Source organism: Rhea pennata, chromosome 24, assembly GCF_028389875.1.
Source record: "Rhea pennata isolate bPtePen1 chromosome 24, bPtePen1.pri, whole genome shotgun sequence".
Taxonomy (NCBI): Eukaryota; Metazoa; Chordata; class Aves; order Rheiformes; family Rheidae; genus Rhea; species Rhea pennata.
Window position 1 is genome coordinate 3,760,972 of NC_084686.1, and position 24,639 is coordinate 3,785,610.

Here is a 24,639-nt window from a genome sequence, read left to right on the forward strand (position 1 = left end):
TTCTGGGCCCCTTCAGAATGGGCATGGTAGTGCTGCTTTGCTTCATGGAGGTATGAGGACAAACACCTGAGAAACTAACAGACTGTTAAAGATGGTGGAGTTTGCAGGAGGTGCTAGAGCTGTCAGTGCTTGCGGCAGAAGATGGCATTTGGCATTCTGGCAATCTTGGTTATGTGACTGAGTCATTTCAGCTCCAGGTCTCAGAGAAGACCACTTGACTTTTGTCACTGAAGTTCTGGGGCTGCAATATGGATTTGGTGGCAGAGGGAGAGGCACAGGTACTAGTTTGGTGTTGAACGGAAGCTACTTTTTGTCTGTTCTGTAAATTTACGTGAGTGAAGAAAGAAAAAGGAGTTCTTTTTCGTTAATGTGTTGTCATTTGCTTAACAAACAAGTAGGCAAAATGGGATTAGATCAGTTAGCAGTTTGCTAATTAGAGGGATGCAAAGGGAAGGAAACCATGTCAGAGTCCAGGGAAAGGAGAATCTCTGTCTCATTTTCCCATCCAGAAGCTGAAAGAAATTGAGGGAAAGGCAGAGAGGAAAAGGCAGGAAGACACTGAAGTAGCCTATTAAATTGCTGAGAGCTGAGTGGCAAAAAATAAATAAATACAGGCTGTGTAGATTGATGGAAATTGGATCTGAAAGGCTTCCACATCTGATGTGGCAGCTCTTTAGCATCTCATTTTGGTATGACTCAGCAGGAAAAGTTTTTTTCTTTTCTTTTTTCTTTCCTGACAGTGAAGCAAAGAGATGAAAACAATCCTGAAGTGCGTAAGCAAAGGGCTTGGGTCTCATTGTTTTATAACTGGATCAAGCTTCATGTAGTTTAATTAATGCATCTACCTCTTATGTGATATGGTGAGGTTTCTGTTGTCACCTTTTCCCACCCTTGTTTATCTACTTCCACTCAGCCTCCGTGTGATCACCTGCCACTCCTAGGACCGGCTTGCAATCTGGACATTACCATCCGGGCAGAATCGGGGGACAGAGATAATAGCTGTGTTAGCCAGCTAAAGTAGAAGCTAATGGTAGAAACTGATGTTTCCTGTGGAGTAGGTGCATAGAGAAGTCACTCTAAAGGCCAATTCAGAGCACTTGCTAGGGACAGATTATTACCTATATTAGATGCTCTAAATTGCCTTCTGTAAGATTTCTGTCCTTTCTATTGACTATAAAGGCTCCAAGCAAGTTTAAAACTCCCATCTGTGTTGTGCTCAGCCACCTACCATTGACACTGGTCTTCATTTCTCTTTCTTTTACTGTGCTTCTCATCCTGGAGAATTTTCTGTGCAACTCGACCAGAGCCAGCTTTGCATTGCCTGTCTCATTTCTTGTCTGCCTACTGTGTGCCTGAACGAATGCTGTGTGGGAAAGGGCTGGATGATGCGTTGTGTTAGGCTTATGGGTCAGCAGTGGTGGTGCACAGATACGCCTTTTCCTGGGCCTGCCACCCACTGACTGTGGTTTAGGTTGCTTGCTCTCTTTGGCAGAGAGACCCTTCTCTCAAATGCTCTGTGTATTAATAGCACTCACTTAGCTTTTGTGTTGCACTTGGATGTCCGCAGGTTGAAGCAGAAGTGTCAAGTTTCAGTGGCACAAATAGAAAGGCTAAAGTGCCAGACAAGGGCTTCCAGAGTCTTTTGGCTTATTAAGTCTGTTTATTTGCCATGTGGTCTTGTAAAACATTGGGGAGAGTGCTTTATCTCATTGTGCCTCTGCTCCTCATCCATCATAAGAGAATGAAAGTCATTCTACCTGTCATTTGTCTGTCTCATATCTCTAAAGGAACTGTCGCATCTGGTATCTACACCCAGCATGGTAGATCCTTGTCTTGCATACATCTTTTAGAGATTTTTAATAGTAGCTATGGCTAATGACTTGTAGCAAGAAGAGAACCAGTGCAAAATATCTGTGAGCTTTCCACGTTGATGAGAGCAGAATGCCAGATTCCTTAGCTATTGAGATTTTTTTCCTCTTCCCACCTTGACATTGCAGATATATCCAAGGCTATTTGCTATCTTTGTATATGCAATTAATCAGCTGGCTGTGGCAAGCCTGGAACTGGGGCTTGGCACTTCTGCACTCCATCGTTTGGTCTAAGCTGTGCATACTCTGCAGTGCACTGGTATTTGCCGACCTGGGAAAAAATCAGCAAAGATGTTGCTTAGTGATGCCAAAGCCCTAGCATCCTTGAAATGAGGGAGCTGCTGAAAGAGCAAATTCATCCTAAAGGCCAAGATCTGAGGAAAGGTTAAGAGGAAAACGCAAGCCCTGTTCCAAACCCCACTTACGTAAATGGAAATACATTGGCCTTATATGTTGTCCCCAGTTCCTTTAATCCTGAAGCCTGCTGGAGGTTTGAGAAATGACTCCATCTGGAAGGTGCAAAGTATCAGGTTTGGAAATGTTGCTCTCCTTGCATCACTGACAATCAGTAAATCCTGAAGTATTTCACAGATTTGTGCGTGTGCTGGAACAGCTTTGGCTGCCACTGAAATGCAGCAACCTTATGGGATGGAGCTCCTCTGGGCTTCTGTGATGAGCTGTCTTCTAGGCACACAACATGTTTATTGTGTGAGAGAGACCGGGAAGGCATACAGAGTATCATCTGAGGGTCTGTAGCAGTTTTCTTTTTTGCCTTCCCATCCTATGGCAGTCTCTTTCCCACAGCCATGGTTGCTGCCTACTCTCAAATGCAGAATCCTACAGCTGCATTGACCATTACCTTCTCTCAAATCTGTGATAATAACTATAAATCCAGACTAATCCCCACTGCCTTTTTTTTAACTTAGAATTTTACATGTTATTTGTCTGGAAGGGCACTTGGGATTAGTGTGGTTATTTTTCTTGTGTTTATAGTCTCTGCTAACTTAATTAAGTTCTTGCTTGTTTTGTGGTCTTGCCAAGCTTGCTGGCCCCACCAGGGCTTTCGCTGCTCTCCTAACAACTGCAGCTGCTGCTGATCACCTGAGACCATCAAAATGGGCAGAAAAGCTTCCTCTTGAAACTCCACTCAACCTGGCATTATTGAAACAGCAGATAAACAGGAAAACAATGTTCCCAAATTCAGTCAGTTTTTAGGCTGATTTCCTAAGAAAGCAAGATATAGGCAGTAGCATCGACTCTGTGCAGATATGGATAAGTGTCCATGCAGTAACTTGAATTTCTTGGTGAAGTGCAATCCAGTTTGACAGATAGATATTTCAAAGTTGTTATGTTCTAAGTTTTTGTGGAAACAGGTGATTAGATCAAGTTAAGACACCGTGTTATTGGTCCCACCAAAGGAAAGCCAGTAGATGTGGCTCACCCTTATTAGTCTCCCAAAAATCTACACTAGAGAGCACCATTATGAATACTGCCCACGGCAAGGAAGGCTTTGGCTTGAACAGCAAGATGTCCAGCCTAGATGTCCATGCAGAGACATGTATCTGCACAGCATGAGGCTTTGTTAACTGAGAAAATTGCCTGCTTTCTTGCTGAAATAGTTTGCCACCCCCAGCAGGCTCTTTCCTCCTGGTTTCTGTTTGTCTCCACGTGCCTTTGGCAGGATTGTCTCTGGACAATGTCCCTGGCTTTTGGGATACTTTCAGGAAATGGGGGGCACTGCTGAGGTCCCACTATACTTTCTGGCTGCTTAATGTTCTCCTCCTTCCTTCTATTTCCAGCCTACAAAACCCTGTTGATGCAAGTCGGAAGTCCCCTTTGGTTTGCTTTTCCAATCTGTCTTGCTGGAGGCCTTGCATATCGCATTCTTTGAGAGCCCTAATCATTTATTCCCTGCCTCAGCCTGACCTCGCACCTCAGGAAGGCTAAGTCATTCATTTCTCTTTCTCTGTGCTTTTCTCTCCTCATTTTTGGGAAGTCTCTCACCAGAGTTCCCTGGGGGGTTAAATAGGACTTATCTAACTGCAAATCACATTATTTGAATTTGCAGATCAGGGCTTTATCTGCGGCTGCAAATATGTCTCGAGTCTGCAGCTAAATAAACCCATAGGACTTTTCCAGTTGGCTTTAAAGAACCTCAGTTTTCAGCCCTGCTTTTGTGCAAGAGGATGACCCCAAATGGCATTATCCAGCTCTGGACATGGCATTTCCACTTCAGGTCCCTTTCCTATTCCTTTGTGCTCTTTTGCTTCTGTCATTATGCTAAGATGGTTCACCGGCTGTCTTGTAGCAAGACTTGTGTTCAGAAAGGCAGATGATCTGTACTGGAAGAGCAGGACCTTGTCTCATTAGAGTGCTTCCCCCCCCCACACACACACACACGCACACACCCTGTCAGGCCAGGGAGTGAGAGAATGAGATGAGACCTGTCTTGCAGATATCTGCTCTCAGGATGGCAGCCAAAGTGTTCCCTCTCCCACTGCTATTTGGATATGAAAAGCCGTCTCCGTTTTATGGCTTGTTGTTCCGAGGAAGGTGATGGGGCTGACCCAGCTTCGTTTAAGTAACGCTAGAAATGTCACCCTTCAGCAATGGAAATCAAGCCCTTTACAATTCAATGGCAGGTGCTTCAGGCTTATGGACAAGAAATGCAGGAGCCCCATGCTATGCACAGGGTGAGCAAACCCTGGAGAAGAGGAGGGAGGAGGAGCCTGGCTGTGTTTTTGTTTGCCCGGGTCAGAGAGACTATGCTGGGTTGCAGAAATGAACTGCACCCGCTGATGCTTTGCATCCCAGCGCTAAGGGTTCTGCGCAGCAGGAGTGACAGGTCATCTCCCTTGCAAGGCTCAGAGAGGACAGAGGAGCACTGCAACACAGCCGTTCATCTTCCTGGAAACTCCCCATTTTAGGGAATGTTTTGGTTTTATTTTATGTACACAGAGCAGTTATTAAAGAAGAGGAAAAAGAGGTTGCATTTTAAGCAGTAGGAACTAAAGCCTTGAGCTCTTTTTATCGTGCTTCCGCTTCTCTTTCTCTCCTGAATTGACTCTCTGGATTGCAGAAATGAGAGGGAAGCTCCATTTAAATGCAGATTTTAGGTGTTGGCCAAGAGCAATAAATAGCCCTCTGCTACACTGATCAGACAAACATTATCAAGTCTCTTTGTCCATGAAGGAGAGAGTTTATGTTATTAGTTTTTTTCCCCCTCGATGAGATCCTTTTTCCTCTCAGAGTAATAGCATACTGATGATTTTTTGTTTTATTTTTAAGCAGCACTTCAGAGATTATAATGGAAACACAATCCCACCTGTTTCTCCACCGGAGCTATACTTGACAGCCTCATAATGAGGAAGCTGACAAATTTCTTATATTTAACTGTATTGACAGCCTGAAGGGTTGATACCGAATCTAGCAGAGGGGAAACTTGCAAAATAAGGCAACTTTGCAGCCCTTTTTAATTAGCTGCTCCCCACAGATGAGCCTAGTTACTCTCGTTTCTGAGCTACTTTGGGGGGAGTAAAGTCAGGAGGTGTTTCAGGTGGGTCCCAGATGCTGGTGGCAGTGCAGCCAGTGGGCAAATGCCCAGGAGCAGGAGGAGGATGGGGGTGATTCTTCTCAACCCTAGGGTGTCTCCTGCAGCTGATGTGTCCTAGCAGGACCTCTGCACTTTGAGGAACGGTGTATTTTGTGGTATGTCTTTGATTCGAAGGGTTCTTGGTTTTGAGAACAAGAACAGTTCTGTTCAAGTGCTAGGTATATTCAAGTGCTCTTCCGTGCAAGCTCCTAGATCTGGCAGAACTTGCATTACTATTTCTAATTCGAGAGTCTGTTTGCTATGGGAACATAAAGGATTTGGGGAAGTATGTTTGTAGTATAAATTAGAAGAGGTTGTAAGTGTGATCTTACCTGTCAGAGGAAAGACCTGAGAAATCATGGATGGATTCATAACTTTTTAACTTGGAGGGAGAGATTACAGAAAGCGAAATATTTTCTGTTTGCTAAGCCAGTGCTTTGTTAAATCTGCATGTTCAAGCCACCGGACTAGAGATGGCAGTTGTGTTTTTGAGTATGGCTTTACATCTCAACAGTATAAAAAGCATTTGAGAAAAGTTAAAAGACTTAATAAACTTAATAGGGAAAGGTCAGCTGAACACTGTTTATTGTGTAGTATATAAACCTCCCAGTAACATCTGTTCCCTATTATTGCTGTAAAAAAGCTACTTCTTTAGATCCTGGTAGCGTCACGGATGAAGCAGGGAGGCAGTAAGGCATGTGGGGGTGCTGGGCTTGTCGGCGTGCGTGTGCTGACCTGGAGCATGCTGGAGGGGCCTCGGGGGAGCGGGAGGACGGAGACTTTCTGCTCTTTTAGCACTGGTTGAAACCCATCTGAGGATGGGAAAATGATTGAATTTCAGTGTCCTCTAGCGCATTTAATAGGATGAGTTGCTCTGTCTCAGCCCCCCAGGAAGACAGCTGTCTACAGCCCTAAAACCATGCAAGCTGACAGCACTGCCCATCTACCCTTGTCAGCTCCTCCAGAAAATAGGAGGAGGGCTGAGCTCTCTCGGGAGGAATCACCTTCCTCCTCCTACAGACAGGGGCTTCTTCAGGGTAAGAGGAGAAAAGGTAGAAGACTTTCAGGTATGTGCCTTTCATGCTGCTCTAGCTGTGCTCTGCTTTAGCGTAGGGAAAGCACTACAGCCGAACGTCAGTACAGCAGGCTCTTCCGTCCGTGCGAAGGCAATCTGCCCTGCGGAGCGCGTGGTGGCCCGGTGCGTGCTGACACGCGCGCGCATGCACGCACAAACACAACCACGGCTCCCATCAGAGACCCCGATTCCTGCCTTGCCGTCCCCATCGTGTTTGCCTGCCTCTATGGGGCTGGAGAAATCACAGAGGGGGTTTCTTATGGAAAAGTAATGAATGAATTTTTGTTTGCCTCAGAGGAGTGACCGCTGTCATGTCATTTAGCACTTCTTTGGCTCCCTGGAGTCTGGTGTTTTGCAAATTTCTTTTTGTAGTTCTTACTTTCACATCATTAACTCTGAGTGCTTAATTATAAATTTGTGTTTGATGGAAATTTGTGATTGAAAAGTCACTTGTTGCTCAAATTTTGAGCAGCTGTAACCTAACTATTTCCAAAGAATATCCGAATGGATAAATTCTTTTGGTTTGTAGTCCCTTGGGTTTGTGCTTTCTGTGCTAGTTGTTATGAAAATTTCGGCATACTGAGTTTAAAAAAATGTACTTTTATAAAAGCAGTGTTTATCTGTTATGATCAGAATGTCCAATGGGAAAAGATGTTTCCAACTAGCTCTTGAGAAATGCTCAGCATCTGCTAGTCCTTGTTGACTTCACTCGAAGTTGTCCAAGTCTTGAAGTTCCCTGTGAAGTTCTAATGGTGCTGAATGAGGCATCGTGGACCCAGGTGCTCCTGACTACCTCTGAAGGATTTCCTTCATGATTTGTGGAGAAGGTACTCTAAATTGGAGACATTTATTATGATGGGAGGAGAGAAGTGATTTCTGAGGCTAACAAAGTTCAAAGATTTTGCTGTAAGTTTTCAGAATTAAAGATTTACTTGATGCATCTTCACATATTTAATAGACAGGAATAGATGAAAGGGAATTTAAATAAAGATTTTAGTTCATACTTAATAACGCTGCTATTAGATGAGCTTTGGCACCGCATCCCAAGACATAAAGTTTTAAAATCAACCTTTTTTTAAACATTAAATGACCTTTTTCATCCGCTAGCTGCAATAAATAAAGATTAGTTCAGCCTCATTACCCAGTTCTTTCTGTGGGCTGGTTTAATATTTGGCAAAACTAACTAGTCTCCCAAAATGCAAGCAGACAATTTTTGTGGGGGTTCTGCCGCGAGCCCTGCAGGAAGATGGGAAGCTGTAATGTAGTTTGATTAGTGGCTGGTTTATGAGAGTGTCACCACCACCTCTAGGATGAGATTCAAGCTGTCTGGCTGTGTCCCCTGTGTCACGTAGTGTGAAAAGTAACCCAAATTTCCTTTTCACTCAAATCTCTGTGGGGGTTTGTGCATACTTTATCCCTTCTACTGCCTGGATTTGAAGATGGTTGCTGTTTGAAGCAAGAGTGACTGAAAAGGACGTTGAAGGTCTCTCCTTGCTCATCAAGCTGAGATGCAAAGTGTCCGTGGCTTCCAGTAAGGGCTTTGCATCTGGCGGAGTGTCTGTGGTCTGCTGGGCGGCTGAAGCACAACCTCTGGCATCTGCAGGCCTGGTGGGCATGATGTTGAGGTGGTTTCCACTTGGTGCTTTAGCAGAGGACAGCAAGCCCTGGTACCTGTTCCCGCTTGCTCGGATGCATTGCAATTAGGGCCCTGGACAGAGGTGGGGGCTCCGTTGATATTGCTGCCCTCAGGGAGGGTGAGTCACCTCTCCAGCTCCTCCTTGCCTTCCTGGGACTGAGTGGCCAGTTTTGTTTCCTCTCCTTTCAGCCTGATTTGCTTTTCTGAAAACTGCCGCTTGCTTCTGGGCTCTTTCCCTTTCCTTATGTTTTTGCTCCCAAGTCAGGCTGCAAAGTTCAATTGCAGTCAGAGCTGAGCAGGGAAGGTTTCTTCTCCCTCTTTCCCCCTCAGGTATAGGAAAGTTTTCAAGGTTTCTAGAAAGAAAAGTAAAAAAACCTTTCCTGAGTAGAGGCAAAAAAAAATCATTCTGCAAATGTTTGTGCCTAGCTGACCTGAGATAATTATTTTAAATGCTTCAGTCTCAACTCTTTATTTTTAAAATGAATCTAGCTGTATGATAATGGAAACGCATTTTGTTTGAAAATTGACAACTGAAGAATTGAATATTCAAGAAAACGACTGATTTAATGATTTTGAGGCTTTAATTGCAACATAATAAATCTAAGAAAGTTGACATACATTCCCCCACCACTGATCTTTCATTTGGATATGTCAGCACCTTGCATTTAAGAAGTGTTTTGGGATGTTCATCATATTCAGCATGTTGCTCTACTCTCTCCTGGAAGCAGAGCCATAGCGCAAAGCTCATATGGAAGCTTCGAGTCATTTTGGAGCTGGAAGCTTTGATAGGAAGTGGAAAGAGGAAGTAGGGCTTATTTAAGACTTTATCTTTTTTTCCCTTTCTGCTCCAGCTTTCCTAGAGAAGCAGGGAATTGATGAGCAAGCTGCTTGTTTTGGGGCACATTTCTCTCCTGGCTTCTTTGTAATTAAGAGTAGTCATCAGCCACATCAACTTCTTAAAAAACCTATGATCCAAGCTCCTGGCCTTAGAGGAAAGCACAGCCTTTTTGCTTACCTAATGAGATTAAGATTAACTGTCCTAGCTTTGCAGATAATGATGGTGCTTGCATGTTAGAGGAGCAGAGGTGATGGTGCTGCCTGAAGGACTGGGACTGTGTGCCAAGACATCTGTGCATATCTCACAACAAGTATTACTGTGTGTTTCCTTATCAGTTCTTGGTTCCATTTCACTCTCTTAAAACTGGGAAACAGGAAAAGCGGGTTCCTGAGTGGATCAGTATGTGTAGCCCCAAATGTGTGCATCCTTTTCTTTATAGCTGTCCAGCTGTGCATCACGCATACGCATGCACGCACTACCCTCTACTTCCCCCACGCCCAGCACAGTGTCTGGCACTGATAATGCTTCCGTATGTGCTGGGTATGTAGTAGCTATATCAGATGCTCTGGTCGGATGATTACAATCAGTCCACTTAGAGGGGTTAAAGAATTTCAGGTTCATTGGCTGTGAGTTTCTGCCCACCAGCCGGCAGGCTGTCCCTGACTGTGGAGTGCACTCCTACACGTCCTGATGCAGAGTACATCACGGTCGCCTGGACCACTTTTGCCTAACCGGTGGATTTGATATCTAGGTATTTTCCATGTGATTTATTTTCTGATTCACAAACAGTAGTGCACAAGGTAAATTTCTTGACAGACCTTAAGTTATATAAAATACAGGATTGATCAAAAATCAGTTTTTTAGATATCTGTCCTTAGAGTCGAGCTAAATATCTGTCTCCAAATGGCAGAAGGTTTTTTCTGTTGCACTGCCCATCTCCCTTGATCTCTCCTTGCCCTCCGATGTATAGGTGTGTAAGATCCTGCCAGGATTTCCTAGCAAACTCTGTTTGTTTACAAGTTAGCAAATACTAACCTGCAAAAAGAAGAGATGAACAGAGATGAACAAAGATGATTTGTTAGCTATCCAAATACTCCAGGAACAAGTAATTAATAATGAAGTTGCTAAAACTCTGTTGTTGTTGTATCATGTTTTAGCATAGCAAGGTTCAGTGAGGGTAATGTGTGCCAGACTGGAGTGTTTCTCATTCGAGCAGTTCACATGGTCACCTGCATGCGCGCGCATGTACGTGTGTTCACGCATAGGTCTGGAGCTGGATTTGCGCTGTGCTCTTTTGTCTTCTCCAGCTTTCCCTGTAAGCTTGTGCACTATTGCCATTACATCTATTGGGAACTCCATGTGCTCGCCCATGAGGAGCCTCTTCCGCCTCCGGTTTATACGTTTCAGATGAGGCGATGGGGAGCTTAATGCCTTCTAAAGTAATGGCTGTGTGTGAAATGAAACTTTAGATCTTACGGACTATTTTGGGGCTCTCCTGCCAGCCCAGCCTGAGCTGTGAATACCTGGTTGCTGAGCCTGTGGGAGAGGCATCTCTAGAGCTGTGTCATAGGAGAGAAGATCCCAAGCTGAGGGAGGCTGAGAAAAGAGCTCTAGATTTGGGTGCAGATCTGCTAGGATATTAGACTCTGTAAAAAGAGCCGTCCCTCACAGTGGTATCACTGGTGAACGAGAGACCATCAATCATGCCTGTACCTGCGTACCTCCTTGGAAGCATAGCATCCCTGTGGCCTTGTTAGCTCAGGATTAGCTAATTAGCAGAGTCACCATCCAGCAAGTGGCTTCACTGGCTGTGTGCATGTCCTGCAGCCCAGCCCAGATTCTCCTGGGGACCGAAAACCCTTCAGCCTCCTGCTCTGCAAGGAGCCTCCTGCTCTCCCTTGAGGTCAGATGGCAGCACTGCTGCCTGCCCTGGAGCTGGTGAGTGCAAAGGAAAGAGTAAGCTAGCAGTCAGGATGGACTGAGGGTCTGATGAACAGTATGGTTGCTGTGATGGGGACAGGAAAACCAGCTGAGTGATTATCAGGAGGCTTTACTCACAGCTAGGGATTGCTTCTGTATTTTTCTCCTTTTTTTCTTCTTTGCTGATTACTACTTCTTACTTTGGTCCTGGTTAGCTGTCTTCAAAATATGTGCATGCTTGGTCTGTGCTCTCACCCCTTGGTCTTACAGAGGCAATGTACCTCCAGGTAATAGCCAGTTTGCTTTATTTCAGCTGTCAGTTGATTTGCATGTTTTATTCTGCCTTAAAAAAAAAAAAAAAAAAGAGAGGAAAGCTTCTACAGAAAAATGATGCCTTTCAAAGCTTTAACAAGGCACCCACCTGCTGTAGTTCGTTCCATGTTTCCCTGACACACAAACCAACAGAGCCCCACTAATCCCTACATTGCCAACCTATGCAGTGCAGGGCCTGATTCAGCTTTGAGCTGGGACTCGGTTTACACCTGAGCAGTTCTTTTGAGTGGCGTCGCTCCCTTCGAGGTGACTTTGGAAGGGGGAGATGAGCATTGGTGCCTTTCTAATATGCACAACAAAAAACGATGCTGCTCTTTCCTGGATAAGATTGAATAGCTGCATGCTGGAATGAGATCTCGTATTAGCAAGGATAAGCCTACTGGGGTGCAGAAAGTCCTGCCAGCTCGTAAAGAAACACTATGATTAATGCTTCCCTCCAGTTTCTTTTTTGCCTTCTATCAAGAAAATGAAAATAAAAATAATACCCCACATTATCTGCCTCTGCCTAGTGCAGATTTGAGTGGGCAGGCCCAGGAGCTGAGTTCAGGAGTCAAGTGCTTTCTGTTTGAAAAATATTTGTCCCTTCCCACCCACTGCTGCCCACTTGGCTTCCTGAAATATTCCGGCTACGAGAGCCAACCTGCTGCTTCGGCGCCGCGCGGCGCGAATGAGGGGAGGGGGCTTTTGGGGGGGTGCCCAGCTCGGGGCTGCTCCGAGGGCGCCGGGGCTGCCTCGGCGGGGCTCCGCCGGCGGGCGAGAGCGGACCTGACGGCTGTCGTGTGCTCCCCAGCTGCCGTGCTGGATGACCCGATGGAGTGCAGCAGAGGGGAGAGGCTCTCCATCACCCTGGCGAAGAACCGCATCAACCGCGCGCCGGACAGAGCGGGGAAAGCCAAAGTGGAGGTGGACATCTTCGAGCTGCTGCGAGACAGCGAATACGAGACGGCCGAAACCAGTAAGTGCAGCCGCGCGCGCCCGAGCCTCCCCGCTCGCGCCCTGCCTGCTCCGGCCACCCGTTCGCAAGCGCTTCGCGGTCCGCAGGTGGGAGACGCTGTGGGCGAGTTCAGTGCGATTATATTATTTTTAAAACCCCACTAAATGCCGCATGTTGACAAGCGGGATGGCTCTTCCGGCACTTCAGACCGGCAGTGGATTTGTCTGCGCAAAGTGGAATTTTTAAGTCATGTTTAAAATCGTGTGCATTGAAACGAGCTATTTTTGAAAGAGCAGTATGCATTCTGTGTTGTTTTAAATTCCTTCAGTGCAAGCAGATTTCGAGTATAGGTGTTCCTTTAGAGGCCCAATATGGCAAGCCATGCGCTTACGAGTGAAAAACCTTGATTGTCGGTGTCTCGCAGACCCCTCAGGAGCCGTAGTTTCTACACACAAGTGGGAAAAATCCCTTGCCAGAAGATTATTTCCCTTTAGAATAACATTTAAGACAACCTTTAGGGTTCAGAGGAGGGCTATAAGTTTTTCTTTTTTACAAATTGGCTTGAAAAAGCTGGAGAAATTTTAAATAACAGCGATGTTAGCCTAGTTTCCCTGTGGCTTTTGGTTCCAGGTCTGTGTAACCTGTAGCGTACCGGAAAGTTGTGGTAGTATGTTGTGTTTATAAATGGTCCTCTGTGTGTGTGTGTGTGTTTTTTTTTTTTTCTTTCTGTTTTTGTTTTTGTTTTTGTTTTCCATAGCTTTGGGCTCGATTCTGCACGGTGCTGAGCACCTGTGTGCCTGGGAAGTCGGACGGGTGCTCAGCACCGTTCGGGAGCGGGTCTCGGGTGACTCGCCGAACAGAGCCCGCAGCCGATCGCTGCTCCGGTTAGCGCGTGCGCCCTTTAGGGAAGCGTTCGGCTAATAAAGAGGGTAAATCCGGTCTCGGTGGCCCGGACAGCTGTTCCAGGCGGAAGGGGCAGGAAAAGCCTTGCGTGCATGTTTCCAGGTCCATTCCCACTTTTCCCCTTAAAATATCCCAGATCTCCCGGCAAGCCTCCTAGGAAAGGAGGAGATTTCTTCCTTGGTTTGCTTTGCCCTTTTTTGTCCAGCTTTGAGAGAAACAGAAGCATTTTTAGTTCCCTTTCCTTTCTCATAAATCTCCTTTACATAGCACCATTTTTATTATTTAACCTCTCTCAGGAAACAGGCCGGATAACAAAATGACCCCAGAGCTGTGGTAAAGCTCTTGAGCTGGATTTCTTTGTCGCTTGCACCCATGTAATGTTGTTCAGGATTATTTTTTTGTCGCAACATTTTTTGAGCAGAAAAATACTAATTTGTTGAGAGTGAAGTATTCTGCAAGGATATGTTGATTTCAGCAGACATGGTGTCTTGGGAAAAAATGGAAATGAGATGACTGAGAAAGAGGCAATCTTCCATTTTGAATTTTCGCTTGACGATTTTCTTTGTTTTGTCTACTTTTTATATTCTGTAAGTCAAAGTTAGAATTTGGAGCAAAATGTTTTGATTTTGGTGAAGTGAGACTTCAGAGAAAATTTACAATATGTTTTTGCCTTTTCTCCAGGGGGAAAAGTGTCTTGAAGTGTTCCTCATGAAAAGAAAAATCTGGATACTCCATGGCTCAGCTATTAATGTCGCTAAAGTTGTTCTTCATTTACACTGATAGTAGAGGAGAATCAGATCCTTTAACTTAGATTTCAAGGCTATCATAGTTTTCAAATGGCTGTCTTCTCGGCTTTAACACAGCACTCATACTTGCTATTACATGTAATATTAATAAAAGTAGTTTAGATGTTTTAACCTGTGACTGCAAAGCTGTTACACATCTGCTTAATATTGTTCTCAAATTTCATGCCCTTTGAGTCAATCTTAAATATCACAGCTAGTATGTTTAGTTGACTGTTGCGAGGAATGTTCTTATTACATCCCATCAGTGATTTTTCACATACAATTAATGCTTTCAGAGAAGAAGCAGTCTTTGTGAGATAGTTTTTATTTTAATGTTGAGCTATTTTCCCTTTTCTTTCTTCTTTATTTTTCCGGACTGACTCAGGCATCTTACTATTAGGGGAGCACAAAATTCACAATTCCTACAGCGGGTAAAAAATGAGTTGATCTTAATCACAGTCATGCATGATTTGCTATTTCAACTTTGTATATGAAGGAAGACAAACATTGTCTGTTCCTGTAAGCAACATCTGTAAATTACTGTGTTTTGAAATGAGTTTCTAGAGAAAGGATATGGAGAGCTGTTTTGCCATTATAAGCGAAACCTGTTTTCTCTGTGTGTTTGATGTTTAAACTCCTTTTGCAGATAACCAAAATGGCTTGTTTAATCATGTTTTTATCTAAAACGCCTCATTCCCTTTGAGATCCAGGGAGGGGTCGATTTTCCACTTATCACCCTGTCTCTGGTGGTTTTATGTATTTGAGTCTTCTGAGACGCTTTCTGTTGCTAGTCCAAACATCTCAGGGCAGGTCAGCAGTTAGAGTGAGCAATTAGGGGGATTTTAATTTTCGTTTATTCGCGCAAACCTTCCGAAGAGCCCGATCCGTCCGCTCAGCGACCGTGGCAGTGACCGTCCCAGCGTTGCGGCGTTGCTGTCGGGTTTCACGTAGCCCGCTCCAGGTGGTGGGCGGCTGCAGGCTGCCGCTGGGACCCGCGCGATGCGTCGGAGCAGTCCCTGCGCCGCGCCGCGGGAGGCACTGTCCCCAGCGCCTTCTGGTCACGCGCTTGGCAATTTTAGTATGAGAGCCGAGTCCTGACCGAGTCGTGGAAATGTTAAGGTAATTGCATACCTTCCCCGCTCATTTATTTTCAATTAGAGCCAGGAATCGTCTTTGCTTGCTGTTTTAAACCCTTATATCAGGCAGCTGTACGCGGTGAACACGGCGCTGTGTCTGTGCCGTGGGTGGATGCTCTCCCTAGAGCACTCTCAGCCCTGCTTTGTGCAGGGAAAGCTCATGTAAATGCTTGCAGAGCTGAGCAGAAGCAAGGATATATCCTGCACAGTGTATTGCTTATGTGGCATCCACAGGTTGAAATACGAGCAGACCCCCATGGCACGAGTGACGCTAGTGTCTGTGGTTTTCTGCTTGGTCGATGCTGTCTGAAGTTCATGCAAGTTATCAGGGATGAATTTGTGTTCAGGGCCGACATTCCCACATTCCTGCGAGTACTTGTGTGAATCCATGATGCGGGATGGTAGCAGGGGTAAACCTCTGCCTGTAGAAGCTAACAGCATCGGGTAATGTTCTGAAATAGGAAACGTGAATTACAAGAGCAGCTCTGCCAAGATGGTCTAAGGCTGTGCCTCAGGCATCTCCACTTTGTTTCCATTCATTTTCCTCATTTCCACTGGATGTTTCACCCTTGCAGTGATAAGCTGGTTCCCTTTTCTCTGACAGTAGTTACAACTCTGTTGCTATGACTACTTAACCCACTTTTTGTTCTTGGCTACCAGAGACAAGAGGAAAAGTGTCTGCCAAACTTTCTCCTGCATGCACAGCAAAATTTCCCCTAGGACTTTTGCCTCTATGTCCTGTGGATAAACAGGACCCAGAGCACCTTCCTCCTTGATGCTGAATGCAGAAAACCAAAGGGTCGGGTGCAGCCTGGAGGGACTGATGAGTGCTGCTGAAATAGAGTGCAAACTTTTCAAATAGCTGGTGCTCTTATTTAAAAAGAACTACTGAAGAGGTGTAAGTGCCTGTAAATTTTTAAGCGCAGAGGAAAAGCAAGCATTGGATTCCTTTGAAGATGCCGCAGAAAACCTGCTATGTCCTGCAGTTATGACTGTTTTGATGATTAACAGCCAAAAAATATGTTTTGGTTTGAATTTTTCTAGCTTCTTTTTCCAGCCGTTGAATCTAGATAACTTTTTTACAATCATTACAAAAGCTTGTCTGGCATATAAGCCAAAGACCTAAAGTAAGGAATATGCTCAGGAACAAAACCAGCCGTTTGATATTAAAGGGACAGTATCTTCAAAACGTCAGCTTTTTGATACAGTGATTTGGGAGTTTTTGCACGTGGAAATGTTGTGACATTGCTCTTTCCGGGACAGATAACTTGTGGTGCCTTGCCTATGCTCCATAGCATCCTCTTTTCTCAGAAAGGATGGTAGAGCAAATGTGGCTGTGCGTGTCTGTTGTTGCTGTGGCTTCTGCTATCCAGTTAGAAAGGAGCCACGTGTACGGCAGCACCGAGCCAGGCATGCGGCCTGATCTTCCAGAGTAAGGAAGGGCCCCGCACCTTGGAGTTGACCCTTGCAGAGTCCTGAGGTTCAGAGGCTCTTGCCTCTGTCTGTAAGGCTTTGCTCAGGCAAACTGCTCTAGAGGAGCGTTTCTGAACCACGTGGTTGATTTGAGTTCCAGCAGGGAGGTGACACCAGCTGGGGTAGTTCTTGGAGTGCCACTTAGCTAAATTTGTGCTGTGAATTAAAAGAACCAAAAAGATTGCAGTTTAAACCGCAAAACTTGAGGGAAGAGATTTAACTTCTTCATCTTGTCAGGGTCATTTTATTGTTCTACTAACCTTGGTGGCATGAAGCCAGAAGATTAACTACTGCCAGGAAAAAAAAAAGAAAAGACAAGAAAAACAATAATGCAATCCTTATTATTTGCCACTAAGCTGTGCAGAGGATGAGGGAATAAATTTATTCAAATTTGTTTCCTGCAATATGATGCTTTAAAGTTAGGTCACTGCTACATTTAACATCTTCCATGAACTGTAGTTAATATTGTCCCTAGAGCAAAGCAGGTAGGACTGAAGAGGGATGTTTTAAAAGTGAGAGATACCATAGTTCAGAGTCAAAGATACAAGATTTCTGGGGCTTGGGGATGAGCTCAGGTGCAATTTGGAAGGGCTGGGGAAAGGTGAACAGGTGACCATTATAAGTAGAGTGATAGAGTGCTAGAGGGATTTAGTGGGCACATAAGTGGTGGAGAATATATTGTGTGAAGGAGGAGATGACATTCTGTTTTTTGTAGGGCAGGTACTAAGGAAATTGAGGAGAAAGACATTTCAGCTAATGCGTGTTTCCTCTCTGTGGTGTCCGCAGTGTGCCAGATTCTTCCAAAAGGGGTGGTAGGCGTCCTAGGACCTTCATCAAGTCCAGCTTCGAGCTCTATCATCAGCAATATCTGTGGGGAGAAAGAGGTGAGTGGAAATGTCCCATGTTGGAGTAATTCTGTGTTGTTGCGTTGACTCCTGGTGGGCACCAAAGCCCTCAAGCCGAGAGGGAGCAGGGAGGTGATAACGCGGGACAGAGACTCCTTCCTCCTGGCAGGTCACAGCTGGCCTGGGGAAGGAGCAGAGTTGCCCGGGGTATCACAGAGACCCTGACCTCATTCCACACATCCCCCACCATCCACGCGTTTTCCTCCAAAAAGACGGCGCTCTGGAGCAGCTCCCATGGCAGCAGTGCTTTCACGCTGCCTCCTGGGCATTGCCTGGATTCGCTAGGAACTCAGCATTTTGCCGGTGATTTAGTAAGCCTGGATTAGGTTTTTAATTTACCACTACACCGAGCAGCAATGCCTTCTGTGCAGATCCCACCGAGACAGGCTTTCTGCAGCCTTTGGTCTCGTCTTGAGACTATTGCTCCTATCCCGCGGTTCAGCTACAGTCTCGCAGCCTGCTGCCGTGACAGCTTCCAGCTCTGCCGTACGCTGCCCTCCCCTACTCCTGGGTCTGCCTGTTGCATGTCTCGTTCGAGCCTGCTATTTTGCTTCTCTGTCATGATTTCTATATGCACACACCTCAGCTTTCCATCTGTGCTCTGCAAACTCTTCTTGGATGATCTCCTAGTGTCACATGGTCCCCAGTGTATTCTGTCCTCGTGCCACAGCTGCAAGGCAGAGCACTGACGTTTTCATTCTGGACAGGGAAAGTGACCTGTCTGTGGTACTCCAGGATGCCTTTGGCAGAGTGGAGGACTGAACCCTGCTCACTGTAGTCATCTTTTTAGATACAGTGTCCTTCCTGTGATCCGCTGTGGCTTGTAATGGTCACTTCAGAATTAATAGTTTGGTCCAAACTTCTGAAGTTCCATTAATGCCCATGTTTTTACAGCTTCTTCTCTTTCCTTTGCCTCTCTCATTTCTGCCTCCCTCCTTTTTTCCCACCTGCATCACCTTTTACTTCAGCTACCCTCACATGCAGTGCCAATACTGAACCATCCCCACCGTTGTCTGGCAGGTGCAGAAACCTCTGCTGCCCTGGCAGGTGCAAATCCAAGCCAAAGCTCCTGGCTGCGACATGACCTTGTGTAGAGTCTCCCTGGAAAGGTACACCCCCTCTTCCGCCCGGTGCTGTTCCACCAGTGCAAACCCTTTTTATCTGTGTCCAGGCTGTGTGCCTGATTTAATATTTTATAAGCCTTGAACCATCTTACACTGATCTAGCGCTGCTCTGGGAAAAAGAAATTGAGTTCTCTTCTCATACTTCATCCCTTTAAAGCCAGATAACATCTCTCAGCCGGTTAGTGGACTCTCTGAAGCCTCCGAGCAGGGGGAGTGTCTGGAACTGAGCACAGTAAATAGCTTGCATTCACAAATGAGTGCCGTTCTTTGTTCCCTAAGAATCACAAGTGTTAAAGAGATGGAAGAGATCTTTTAGACCTACTGCTCTTGGCTATGGCAGGATGGGTCTCCTGAGTGTATTTTATAGTACTTTCTCCAGTTAAATGTCCCAGACATGCACTCCATCCCAGGCAAAGACAACTGCGCAGTAACAGATTGCTAGTGTGTTTCCCCTGAAATTCATATGCAGTCTGTGTCTCTGATCTCATCAGTCTCTTTATTTTTTCAGACATGAAAGGTGAATTTAGTGCACTTTTTAGGTATTTGATTCTCGAGCTTGATCCCGTCTGCCCTCCTGGTGGTATAAACTTGCAGTAACTCCCTGTGATTTATGTCACAGTAGCATCAGTTGGTGCCATTGCATTAAATGTTGTAGAGCAACACAGTCGGAGACATTGTACTTGCAGACATCCATCACTTAAGGAGTATCCACGTTTTTTGACTGAGGCTCAAGAGGATGGAGTGACTGGCCTGAGGTTCACAAGGAGCCTATGGTGAAACAAACCTGTATCTCGTGAGTTGGTTCAAAGATTATCCTTCCCTCCTGTCTGATGGAGGCATTATTCTGGGACAGAGCTCTTGGAAGGGAGGAGGAATCCCATTCCCTGTGTCGGTCCAGGTTGAACATGAGCTCTGCGCCTGGCTGATGCTGGCTCCATGGCTTGGAGCTGGCCTGAGGGGATGGCAGCAGCTGTAGATGCGGGGGCTGTTCGCCACTGTCTACATGCCTCTCTTCTCTGTTAGCAGTGGTTGCTGCAAGCCTCAGTCTCCATCTGGCTTTCGAGGATGATCAGCAGGCTTGTACTGTAGCTGCCCTGTCTGCTTTAGTTAAAGAAGTTTGTCTTTTGCTTACAGTCTGCTTCCCTCCCTGTTAATAGGCTCTAGATGAGGACTGCAGAGTGAAATCAAGGCAGATAGCAGCTTATTACTCTTTAACTTTCCTATTACTAACCAAACAACTTATGCTGTCAATAAAGCAACCATCACAGCCTACTAACAGCCTTTCACAAGAGGGAAGAGATGGGAGGCATGGGGTGATGGCTTCCGGAAGGACTGATAATGGAAGAGAAGAGGACTTGATGCTTCCTCTAATGAAGCAGAAGCAGATGTTTTCCTTTCTCTGTCTTCTGTTTCTTCCAAATAATTCACTCAGCAAAAGGAAAACGATATTTCTTTTCCCTGTTTGGCCAGACCTCTGTCATCTTTGCTCGATCTCCTTGCCCAGGTGTGCAGCAGTGCTGTCTTGGAGGAAGCCCTCTGGCTATCAGTGCTTCTTTACTCCACCTTATCTGTATTCCCTGGGAAACAGCATCCCACTTCTCCTGCTCTGATTTATTAACGGCAAACGCAGTGTTATTAGGACTTGTGTTTATGGTCCCATTGGAGCTTGCGTGCCGTATGGCCACCTGTTACCTCTCTGCTGATCTAAAAAGCTCAAAGCTTCTGGCTGCTGCATCTGTTTCTCTCTCTCCTGAGCCTTACCAGCACAGGGTCATCTTGTTCTTCCCTTCGTCTCTTCTAATTATCTGACGACACATTGGTAGCACTGGCACAGGTGAATTTGCGGCGCATCATCTATATAACTGGGATTCCAACAGCAACGATCTGGGGGTCTCCAACACGGGCTGTGTAACTGCCTGCCTGCCTGCGAAGCATCCTCCGAGTTTACTAAGGCAGCAAGCCCAAAATCAAGCATGGGCCTGGCTACAATTAGTACCGAAGCTAATTACATTGAACTCATCCGAAATGGTTTCCTGTGCTGTAATCACAGCCCCTGTTGCCTTTCTCTGAGTGGCTCAGCAAGACTCTTCCTGATCCACTTCTTCCCGTGGCTTCTTGTTACTGTGATAATTATTTTCCTCTGCTTATTGCACAAATCCCACCCACCTCTCTCCACTCTGGTGATTCTTCTGCAGTTTTATTGGGGTATTTCACTTTCTGCCTGCTGAGCATTTCACACCAAAGGTTCTTTATGGTAGATTTACTTGTTTTTATTTCTTTTTCCTCTTTAATTATATTTTCTTTCCCCTCCTCCCCACTTAGGTTCCTCACTTCAAAGTGGCGCCAGAGGAGTTCCTCAAGCTGCAGCTCCAGCGGTTCACCACGTTGAATCTCCACCCCAGCAACACTGACATAAGTGTGGCCGTGGCAGGAATCCTGAATTTCTTTAACTGCACCACTGCCTGCCTCATCTGTGCCAAAGCAGAATGTAAGTAATTCCCAGGCTGGGTTCAACATCTCCCTGCTCCCAGTTACCTTCTGTTTTATCTCCCTCTGTGTAGTTTGTGCCTCCTGCCATGGAGAAGGTCCTGCCAGTCCCACTCCCCGAACAGGCAGTGTTTGACAGTGGGAGGCCGGTGCTCCCTCCTGCTGCGTACCAGGGAGTTCATTTCCGCTGATTTCTAATAGCCAGGTCCCTTCTCTCAGAGCAGCCTGAAACTGTGGAGACCTGCAGAGCAGGTTTTCCACCCTGTTGCCACATGGAGGTGTTCCTCGTGTTTGAGAGGTGGAAAGGGGATGGGGAGAGACTGCCTGCCTTCTGTTTGACAATCTGAAGAGTGTTTTGCTTGCACAGATGGGTTTTTGAAATAATAATAAAAAAAAGACTTAAGCATGTTTCTGAAGGTTATTTTAGGCAAGCATCCCTTTTTTTTTTGAAATGTGTCTTTCCCAAACCCACATGCAATTTGTGACCTAAATGCAGGACTTGATTAATAGTCGATACGCTGCTCATCCTCTTGGGCTCTGCAGCCATACATCTGCTAGTAATTGAGCATCTGGATGCTGGTGTGTTCACCTCAGCAAGACCATATTCCTCTCTGCATAACTCTTCTAAAATGGCAGGCGCAGGCTCTGCGTCATAGTGCTTGCAGAGTGCTTGCTTTTGTTGGTTTTTTGTTGTTTTTTTGGTTGTTTTTTAAGGTCAGCATGTAGATAGATGTGGTTACTACCCACCAGCTATTTTATTATCCTGTAGTCAAATTCGTTAGGACTAGAGTAGACCATACAAAGAAGCCTAGATTAGGGGCTTTGAAAAAGCGTGTGGATCCAGCATGAGCTCTGGGGACACTGGCGATAGCTTAGCAGCACGTGCCGCCTCCAGCCTCTGACGGTGGGTTCAGATACGTAGGAAAGGCAGTGCCCTTTCTACCTGCATTGCCAACTGTGCTACTAACACAGAGCGTTGTGGTTGGCTTCTGCACAGAGACAGAGGAATAAGAGAGTCCTTGAGGTTTCCTTTTGCTTTATGCACCCTGGGGAGACCACATCCTCAATTGATATAAATCAGGAAATTGATTTCAGTAGGTATGCTCAGATGTACCCTAACAGAGGACCTGGCCCAAAAATGATGCAATCAAAATCATGCAAATGTTCCTACATTACTTCTAGTGCTGGTATTTTTCATTGTGTAACCCTAACATTAAAGAAAAAAATAGATAGGAGGAAGATAGATAATTGGGTTTTCTCACCTGCAGTGCAGCATGCTCACAGTTCTGCCTTCACGCTGCTGCCGGGCATGGAGCTCACGTACACATCATCTCATCTCCGTAGACCCCTGCTTCCTCCCCAGTTACACGCTGAAACATGCAGGTGCTTTTCATTGAATGCAGTGTGGTATTAATTTGATTCTTCGTTTAACTGGGTCAAAAACCTTGGGAACCTAATTGCTTGCATTAAACTAACATCCTTTTAATTGAATCGATCCAGTTTGTTTTACTCTGGTATTTCTGGATAGCTCAGTGTCTAGGATGTGCTGTGCAGCCTGACTCTTTCCCAGATGCAGGGAAAGAGAGGGACAGGTGCCTTTCATGCCAATGCATCCTGTCTCTTATGCTCGGTAAGGGCCTTACTGAGGGAGGATTGTAATGCAACGTGTGACTGTCATGGTATGCAGGAAAGACATGAGCCTGCTTCGTGTGGGAGCACAAGCCCTCGTTTTTTCTTAGGATAGTGCTACTAAGCACAACCCTTAGACAGCTAAGTTGAGGCACTTCAGACTTTTGGAAGGTTTTCTGAAGATAAATCAGAGGAGCGTATGAACTGTCCTCATCAGTGAGGAAATCCTGTTTTAAAGGGTGTTATTGATTAAATCCCAGGAGAGAAAGTCATAGCTGTTTTGATTTAAGTACAAGGCTACTTGATGGGACTCCTAGATCTATCCCATTAGGCTCATACTGTCACTGTGAGAAGTCATATTCTTCCTCTGCAGACTGATGCAGAAGCACAAAATGACCCCAAAAGTCAATGCAGTTAGGCCAGCACAGATGTAATGCAATGCTGAACAGAATAAGATTATGTGACTCAGTTTCCCTGAGTTGTGGAATAATTAACTAGTTTATGAAGTGCTCTGAAGCCTTAACATGAAAGTTTGTGCATTTATATGAATCCCTTGACAAGAAGAGGCAACTACAGACAAGTACTGAAATAGATAAACATCAAAAGAGCTCCTCTGTAAACAGCTGTCTCTCTCCAATTGTCAGAGGGGGGAAAAGTCCAGTATTTGAGACTAGAGACCAAGGGACTGAGTCAAAAAGCTCCTGCGTTCCCTAGGACCACAGGGAGATATTTGAGGCAATCCTGTTGGGTGTAAGAATGAGGATAGTTGATGGCATTCACTAATTTTGCTCCTGGATTCGCTGCTCCTGAACAGAGTAATCAGGAGCCTTAGGAAAGTGGCATGTCATCCTTCTGGCTGTCTCGTTCCTTATGCTGCACCAAAGCAGAAGGGACCATTGGGGTGAAGGGCCTGAACCAGGGAAAACCGCATGCAGCCACCCCTCCACCAGCAACACTCAGGGAGAAGGAGCCCATCTCCTTCGCTCTAATAGCCGTGCAGGGAAGAGCAACGGCCAGGCATGACCACGAAGCAAGGTGAGGACTTCCCATGGGTCAGCTCTAACCACTGACCTACCTCTGGGCATACCTGTGGCCCCAGCAGACTGCCCCTGTGTGCTGGGCATACCCCTGCTTGGGCATCTCCTCTGCATAACCCCTGGCATCCAGCAGCAGAGGCTGCAGCTGCACGGACAAACTGGGCCTGATCCAGGCTCTCCACTACATGGTGGTCCTCGCTTTAGTACTTCAAAGTTGCCAGGAGGGTTCTGCGAGCCCTCGCTTGCGTCGGGCCTGTGAAGCAGCCTTCTGAAGTGTCAGTCTGTCAGCAGCGGTGTCTCACATGCTCTTGTCATCAGAACAAAAGGGAATCTCTTCGCATAATAGTGTCTTCCATCCACATGACAAGAGGAGCTGCAAGCAGGAGGCCTGATGAGGCTACAGGTAGGATCTAACGTATTGCAAATGATAATTCCATCAAGTCAGAGGAGAGATCAAACATTTCTCTTTTTCTTTCTTTCTTTCTTTTCTCTCTTTTTTTTTTTCCCCTGGCTATTTTTCCTCCTCACTGTACCTGATGTGGTTTAGAGACTTACCAGTTGGGCTCTGCCTCCTTTGACACAGAGGCCACAGCGGCTCTCTTACCTGGGCTCTTCCCCATAAAGGGATGTGGGGAGGAGGAGAAGCAGCCAGTGAAAGAGCCGGAGAGGTAACCAGCAGAGAGAAAAATGGGAAGGGGGCACTCGGCAAAGGAGCAAAAACTGAAGGGCTGATGTGAATCACAAAACCCTCAGCGGCTGGCCTAGGGAGGGCTTTCCAGTCTGCATCATTAACGTGTGCTGAGACAGGCAGCCCACAGAATTAAGGAGCAGAAGCTAATTTTATTTTATCAGGACTGAAATAAAATGGATATGGTCCCTTTCCAAAGAGAATAGCTGAAAACTCCCCTACTGCCCCACCCCTTAAGTATGAATATCTGTCCCCTTGAAAGCCAAGGCATGGTGT

The 24,639-nt window shown here is 45.9% G+C and overlaps 1 protein-coding gene across 1 annotated transcript in view; it reads left to right on the forward strand.

Annotated features, from left to right (window-relative positions):
* GRIK4 (glutamate ionotropic receptor kainate type subunit 4) overlaps nt 1-24,639 on the forward strand; it is a 208,349-nt gene that overhangs the window by 117,951 nt on the left and 65,759 nt on the right. The window contains exons 3-5 of the mRNA XM_062594730.1: nt 12,053-12,217; nt 17,280-17,377; nt 20,845-21,010. Coding sequence (XP_062450714.1) covers nt 12,053-12,217; nt 17,280-17,377; nt 20,845-21,010 — 429 coding nt within the window. The remainder of the gene's footprint in view (nt 1-12,052; nt 12,218-17,279; nt 17,378-20,844; nt 21,011-24,639) is intronic.